Raw genomic sequence first — 7961 nt, forward strand, 5'->3', positions numbered from 1 at the left:
CCATCCACCCTCTGGTCACAGCACCCTTCTTAAGGCACAGAAGCACTATGCCTGGGCCCTCTGCAGCCTGGCTGAGGAGCTACAGTGGCCTCAACTCCAGGGAGCAAGTGCTGGCTTCAGCTGAAAGTTTCCAGGAGCTGGGGATGCCGTGAGAACAGCCAACAGAAGAAAAAGGAGACGTGGGGCTGGAAGTTCAACATCTGGAAGGAGGGGCCCCAGCTCTCTCCAGCCCCCAGAGCCTGCATAGCTGTCACCAGCTAAGTCATGCTGAGAAGTGGATAGGCTAGGTAGTAGCCCACACCTGAGCCCAGGACCACGCCGAAGAAAATCCAGGTGTTGTAGGACATAACAGCCAGCATCATGAAGTAGCCGATGACCACCTGAGCGACATGGAGTACAGACTGGCCGAAGTGACACAAGAACCACCTGGATAAAAAGGAGAGCCAAGTTAATGTTGGTAATGAGCTGGAAGCTAGGAGTTGGTGTCAGGGAGTAGAAAGAGCAACTGAGTTACAGGACTAGCTTATTTATAATTTGTATGCTTAACCCAGGGGAGATTTCTTTTTAAAGAGACATATCAGAAAACAGTGATTGAGAGGGGAAGAGGGACCTGTACAAGGAGTTTAGGATAATCACTTCACCACATTTAGCTCTGAGCTTCCTGGTATCCAGGGCAAAAAGGAAAAATGAGATACGTAATCTGTCACATCTGACAAGGGATAATACAAAATCATCAGTAAGGCAGATTTTTTTTTTTTCCCTGAATCTACTGTGAGAGGCAGTATTACAATGGAAAGAGCATGGACTTTGTTGACAGATTAATTCCTAGCTCTGCCACTTACTAACTGTGGCTTAGCACAAATGTCTTAACCTATTTGAACTTAAATTTCCTCATCAGTAAAACAGATAAGAAAATACCTCCCTTGCAGCGGGGTTGTGACTATTTGAGGCACTCATGTAAGAAACAGGCGGGCCCATTAAGCACAGCTGGAGCTGCAGAGAGGGCAGAAGGGGGATCTTAAGTGGCTGTCCTATCAGAACAGGAAGAGAAGAAAGGAGAGAGAGGCCACCCCCTCCTCCACCACCAAGCTGGATACGTTGCTGACAGCAATTCTTATTTGTGTGGGGACAGCCACAGGTCTCATCTTGGGTTTGGAAGTCTTAGTGACCTAAGGAAGCCTGCTGAGATTTGGGGGAGGGCTGGGTGGACACCCCTGTTGCTAGACTGAGGCCTGCACCAGAGTCCTGAAGATTGGAGCCTCCCACGTGGCTGTTCAGAGAGCTCCAGCCTGGGCATTAGGAGACCTGGGCTCTAGCTCACGTCACTACTTACTAACCGTAAGCACTTCAGCAAGTCCTGGTCCTTCCCTGGGCCTCAATTTCCTTTCTGGGAAGTGGGGCTAAGTGCCCTGTGGGCCCAGGCTAGCTCTCAGGGTGAATGTGAGGACTCTGCCTTCCCCCCTCCCAACCCCCGCCGTCCTGAGCCTGTTACCTGAGGTGGGTTCTGCTGACTTGGAGGGAGTCTGAGCTTGAAGAATTCTGGTCTGTCTCTTCCATGAGCTGCTGGCTGGTGGAGATGGACAGGCTTGTCAGGGCCTGGTGGGGCAGCCTGGCTTTGCCAACCTTTATGCCTTCATACAACACAGCCAGGAGCAAGACGACCAACACCGAAAGGGCCACGCCTGTCAAAGGAGGCTGAGTTACAGAGGCCCAGCCAGGCAAGCACTGCTCCTCTTCTGGCAGCCTCCCTGGGGAACTGGCACAGGAGGCAAAAGGGTACCTCCCCCAGCCACTGTGGATCCATTCCTTCTCCCTCCCTCTCTCATCTTCTTCCCCACCCTTGCTGGGCTCAGAACTTCCTGTCTCCCCCTCCAGCCCTTTCTTGATGGGGGTGGCCTACTGGAGTGTGGCTTTGAGATCACGAAGAGAAGCTGCCCGGCAAAACCGGGGGCGGTGCGGGGTGGGGATCGGCGGGGGCATGGCAAGGGGCTTGGTGGGGGGAGAAGCCATCTGTGCCCCACTGCTCCAGCTGCGCCCCAGCAGGCAGCCCAAGTCTCTCTGCTGACTTCTTGTTAAGGAAGAAGCATGCACAGCAAGTTCCTGTTTACGTGTGCATATACAGAAAAGTCTGGAAGGAAGGAGATACGATGAAGGAGTCATACTTATCTCAGCAAATTAGGATACAGTTTTTTATTTTCTGTTCACCGAATTTCCCTAAGATTCTACTGTGTACTATTGTAATGGTGGGAAGAAACCAGCTATTTTACAGAAAACATTAAGTGCTTACTAGAACTGCTGTGTAAAATGAACTGCTAATTGCTACTTCTCTTTTACAAGTGGAGGGATACTAAATGGTCCATCTATAGTATTTCTGGGGGCCTCCAGGAGGAAATCATCTGCAAAAGATGCAGGTTTTTGAAATATAAAATTACAGGTAATTGCATGCACATGGTACAAATTCAAACAGTACAAAAGGGTATAACAGTGAAAAGTAAGTATTCTTCCCAGCCTAGTCTCCCAAAACTCCAATGCCCCTGTCTAAAGCAGCCTCTGTGTATATAGCTTTCCAGGGACACTCAGTGTATATATAAACCTTTGTCTAAATGACAGCACCCTATCTGTGCATACTCTTCAGCATCTGACATTGTCATCCAACTGTACATTATGCATGAGTTCCCCTTAGTTCACACAGATCTACCTTATTCTCTGGCTTCATAACATCTGTGATAGATTAGATTCTCCAAAGATGGCTACCTCACTGTATCTCACCCCACATGTTCATCTTACAATGTCAACACTCCTGCCATCAAGAGGTGTGGTCCATGTTCCCTCCCCTTTAGCCTGAGAAGACCTCTGTGACTGCCTCAAGCAGTAAAGGTGGAAGTGATGTTCTCTGATTTCCAAGGCTAGGTCTTAAAAACTAGGCATGAGTTCTTTTTTTTTTTTTTTTTTTTTACCTTGTTCTCTCTCTTCTTTTTTTCCCCCTACCTTTTTCTCTTGGGACACTCATTCACTCTTGGAACCTAGCCGCCCTGCCACAAGGACCTCAGCTAACAACACCTGCTGAGAGTCCCAGCTTAAAACCAGCAACAATCAGTAGCCATGAGAGTAAGTCTTCAAGATGACTCCAGTTCCAGCCACTGTCTGATTATACCTGCATGAGAGACTTTGAGTGAGGCCTGCTTGGCTGAGCCCCGTCAACTCAGAACCTTGAGAAAGAATAATAAAATGACTGCTGTCGTTTTAAGCCACTAGGTCTACCACAGTAGATTACTGGAGTGGTAACACATTGTAGGGAGGGCCATAATTTATTTGATCAGTACCTACAATGATGGACATTTGGGCTGCTTCCAGTCTATTTTTATTTATTTTATTTTTTTGAAGGTACTCAACAAAGTTTATTGAATGAATAAGTTAAGAACTAAGAATTGACACTTCCAAAACACTGCAGTCTTTAAAATTGTTTTAAATGGACCTCAGCTGTGTAGAATTGGATTATTCATAATCTTTGCCTTTGCCACTATCATCACTGATCTAAGAACAGTCCTCTTGTAGTCACTTGTATTTTACAATCTGCCTAGCAAGCTATAGTTAACAAAATCACGTGTACTATTTCAAAATAACTTTTGAGAAACGTATTATTTCTATTAACAGATGTAATAACAGACTTCAATGCACTAAGTAACTGAATAAAGCTACTCAGCTAGGAAATAACATATCCTACTCCGTTTCTAATGCCTGTGTTCCTTCTACTATGTTACAATGCCTTTCATAGTCCATTCCCAGGTTTTAGAGATCCTGGTAGGTGGCTGATGTGTATTGAATATTGTGATCAATGCAATTTCCATCCATAGGCTGCCAGCAGAGATTATAAAACCAGAAAGTAAAAATGGCAACACGTGGAAGAACAAAAATATGAATCGGGTCTAAAGGTGTATAGGAGGAGAAAGTAGAAAGAGCTAGAAAGAGCTAGAAGGATTGGAGAGAATGGGCAAATGGGAGATGTGGGCTCCTAACAGAGATAACTGGATCATGGGAGTGAAAGCTCTCATCTCACCAGTCTATTTTTTAAATGCAAGTACTTAAGTGGAAATATAACTCCATCATGAATTAGTGCCCGACTCTGTCTTTTCAAGTTAAAGGAATACTCTTCTCATTTGAAGTCAACGGCTGCAGCAGCTGCTCTGGGCTTCTGATCTGATGCTGGACAGTGAACCCTGTATAAGGGAGGTGCTAAGAGGTAACAAGAGGCCTTGATCTAGTTCTGGCTCTGATGCTTACTCTGTGTGACCCTGGACGAGTCTTTTCCCCTCTCTGGGCTTCAGTTCCCTCCCCTGTAATAGAGGGGAAAGCTGCACCTCCTAGCCTCTCTCTGGACCTTTGTGAGCATCAGTGAGATAACACAGCCCTTTGCAATCTGAAGGGCAGTGGTTCCAAATGGAATTATAAATGCAAAGTTCCCGCTCAATGTTTATGCAAGAGGAGGCAGGCTTGCTAAAATGTCCACAGAGAATAACAACAATGAGAACCCAGGTTCCCACTGCCTGGAGGTACAAGGCTTCCCAATTCTTACCTGCAGGACTGTGGACACTCCAGAAATCAAAGAGAAGCACTACCTCATCTGAGAAGATGAAATGCATCTGAAAGAAAAGGGACGGCATCACAGGGGGCTTAGGGCAGTGGAAATTGTGTTCCCTAATGCTCTCCAGCAACCTCTTGTAAAGGCCCAGGAAAATGAGGTCACTGGACTTAAGTGCTGGAAGGGCCATTAGGGGTCATCAGGGCCAAATGAGGCCAGACAAGGCAGGGACTTGCCCAGGGTCCCACAGTGGGTCAGCAGTACAGCTGTAGTTGAGCTGGCCCTGTTCCAGGTAGCAGTAAGGTGTTGGTGGGAAGTTGCCCATCCTCACTGGGCCAGTTGGGTCACAGTGCTCTCAGGTCATGCTGAGATGACTCCTCTGTGCCCTCCAAAGCCAATGGGAGAAGCACTAGACTGAGGAACGACTACCTCTTCTTACCCCCTGGGCCCCAGCTGTTCTGCTCCAGCAGTGTTTATCATGTAAGGGCCCAGGGACAGCTGTCTTCAGTCTGTACCGCCCACCTGTTCACTTGAAATTAACTAAACATTTGCTGAGCCTAATGGTGTGCCCAACATTATGGACAAAGGTTAATGTCTCTGCCCTTGAACGCACAGTCTTATAGAAAGAATGGAGGTAGAAGCACTGAGCACACAGCATCTGTCTGAAGGCTCTTCTCGAAAAGCAGCTGGTCCACCCTGTGTTCAGGGTGGCATCAAGGGCTTTTCATATATTATCTCATTTCACCACAGTCTTCTGTGTGACAGGGCCAATTAGATCCAGCTTACAGGAAGGAAAACAGGGAACCAGGCTCTGAAAAGTTAAGTAATTTGCTGAAGGTCACAAAGCTAACAAGTTGGCAGAACTGGGATTCAAACTCGAGCCTAGTTAGATGCCAAAGCCCTATCCATCTATGCTGCCTCTCAATGACCAAGAAAGGAGAACAAGATGGGAACTGAATGGTGATTCTAAATGCCCACACCAGGCTTAATGACTATGTTTGGCAAGATTAAAGCCAGAGAGATCAATCAGTTCCCCTCTCAAGGAACAGAAGTTTCCCTCTTGTCACAAGGTAAGACCTCAGCCAGCAGAAGCAGCTCTAGAAACACTGTCAGTGCTCACCCAGCTGAGGAGATCCTGGCTGAGTTGGGATCAGTTGGTGGAAGCCTTTGCCTTCAAAGACAATGGCCAAATATTAGAATCCTCAAACGCCAGAGCTAGAAGTGTCCTCAGAAAGTTGTTTTTTTTTTAATTGAGATATAATTGACAAATAACATTAGTTTCAGGTGTACATGATTCGATATATGTATATATTGCAAAATGATCACCACAAGAAGTCTAGTTAACATCCATCAAGACAGTTACAATTTTTCTTTCTTGTGATGAAAACTTTGAAGATCTACTCTCAGCAACTTTCAAATATACAGTATTATTAACTAGTCACCATGCTGTTACATTACATCTCCAGGACTTAATTATTTTCTCAGAGAATTTTTAGTCCCCTGGTTTTCACTTTTTTCCACAGAACACCAGCAAATAAAATCTTCCTTGTAACTCCACTATATAAAACGCAGGGCTCTGGGTGAAGAGGGGAGAGACATGTGAGCTCTGCTGAAATTCAGTGTGGAAAACATTGATCTAGTCCAATTCTAGTCCCTTTCTAACCCCTTCTCATTTGTAGATGGGGAAAAGGAGTCCCAATAGGGGAATGGATTTGTCCGAGACCTCATAAGACGAAAATGGAAACCTAGGCAGTCTTTTAAAATCATGTTGAATAATTTTAAAATAAAAATAGCTTTTTATCTCCCTAGTATGAAAGTGGTACTTGCTCAATGTAGAAAGCTGAAACAATACCAAAAAGAAAGTAAAAATCATTTTGAGTCCTACTACCCAGAAACACCCCGTGTTAAGATTTCAAAGAGAATATCAGTTGAGGTGGCAAAATGTTCACAAAAGATTAATATGCAAAAACAAACGGGTACAAATAATCCTGTGAAATTCCATTTATACTGGAGGTGCGCTCATTCAATTTCAGAAGCCTCTGGCACCATCTCTGCAGGTGAGGTGGAGGGAGGTGTGGCGCCTAAAGGCGCCTACCCCTTTTCTGAGTTCACGAGATAAAGCAGTTGGCATGACTGGAATGTCCCCTGTGGCTAATTAATCAGAGAGGTTCCATAACTGGGTTCCTTCTGTCATCCTTGGGCCTGAGCCAGCTACCTCTGGGGCTCCAAACAGTTTTTGCAATAGATCTGAACACCCACCAAACAGTACAATTAATTCAATCAATAAGCATCGCTGTGCTGGGGGTGCAGGTGCTGGAGATAGATAAATCAGACAAGTCCTTGGCCCCCAAGGAGCTAGCATCTGTTAGGGGAGAGGGAGTGAACAGATATTACAACGGGGTGTATGTATTCAGCAAGGGGGAGAGGCACAGGGGAGCCAGCTGGGGTACTGGGGATGAAAACCCCTGGGGGACACCAAACCTATCCAGTGAGGCAGGTGGCTAGGACATCTTCTGAAGCAGAAGCAGGAGGCAGCTAGGGGAAGACAGTCCAGTATTTCCAAGCTGAAAGTGTCTATACAGAGTGTCCACCCCACTGGGGAGTAAGGAGCCAAGGAGAGACAAAGACTCACCTCTCTTGCCTTTTCACAGCAGACAAAGATTCAAATCAGCACACCCTGACTTGGAGCTGCAGTTTTCAGTTAAATAGTCCAGTGGTCAGATATGCAAGGGGCGGGCCTCTCATCCTGTTTCACTGCTTAGGATAAATCCGGGCCTCCAGTAGCTGAGTTATCTGCGCCTTGTTCAGGGCCCCACCCTGCTAGGGAGGGGCTGTGGTGAAGAAGAGAGCAATCATGGGACTTGCTTTCTTCTTTATTTTCTCATTTGGGGTTACTTACACTTTTGAGAAAAGTGCCCTCAGTTATAACCCGAAGAGTTTAGGGGAAGGAAGATTAAGGTCGCTGTCCTGCCGCTGACTGGGGAATTTTTTTTTTTTTTTTAATTATTTGGTCGCGCAGAGTGGCATGTGGGATCTCAGTTCCCCGGCCAGGGACGGAACCCACGTCCTCCGCATTGGAAGCGCAGAGTCTCAACCACTGGACCACAAGGGAAGTCCCTGGGTAACTTTTCACATAAGCTCTTCCCATCCGTTTTCCCTTTTAGAGGACCGGCAGGAGGTGGGTGTGTGCGTCTTACTAAATGACTTGCATTGGCTTCCTGAATCTTCAATTCTACGACATTCTTCATGGGATGAAGAAAATTCGTATATGATGTATTCAAAGACCAAAGAGGTTTGCAAGCTGTCATTCTCTCCAACCCAGGTGAACTCTACCAAGAAAACTAGTTTATCTGAAACGCTATTTCTAACCCAAGTGTAGGGA

The 7961-nt window shown here is 46.2% G+C and overlaps 1 protein-coding gene across 1 annotated transcript; it reads right to left on the reverse strand.

Moving 5' to 3' along the window:
- Positions 1–257: 257 nt before the first annotated feature.
- Positions 258–4904, reverse strand: SLC31A2 (solute carrier family 31 member 2). The gene is made up of 4 exons (XM_007449804.1): positions 4844–4904; positions 4574–4756; positions 1493–1682; positions 258–426 (listed from the first exon to the last, which is right to left on the reverse strand). The coding sequence occupies exons 1-4, from the start codon at positions 4902–4904 to the stop codon at positions 258–260; spliced, it is 603 nt and encodes a 200-aa protein (XP_007449866.1).
- Between the last annotated feature and the right edge of the window lie 3057 nt (positions 4905–7961).

The sequence above is a fragment of the Lipotes vexillifer genome, unplaced genomic scaffold, assembly GCF_000442215.2.
Source record: "Lipotes vexillifer unplaced genomic scaffold, Lipotes_vexillifer_v1.1 scaffold230, whole genome shotgun sequence".
In the NCBI taxonomy this organism is placed as follows: domain Eukaryota; kingdom Metazoa; phylum Chordata; class Mammalia; order Artiodactyla; family Lipotidae; genus Lipotes; species Lipotes vexillifer.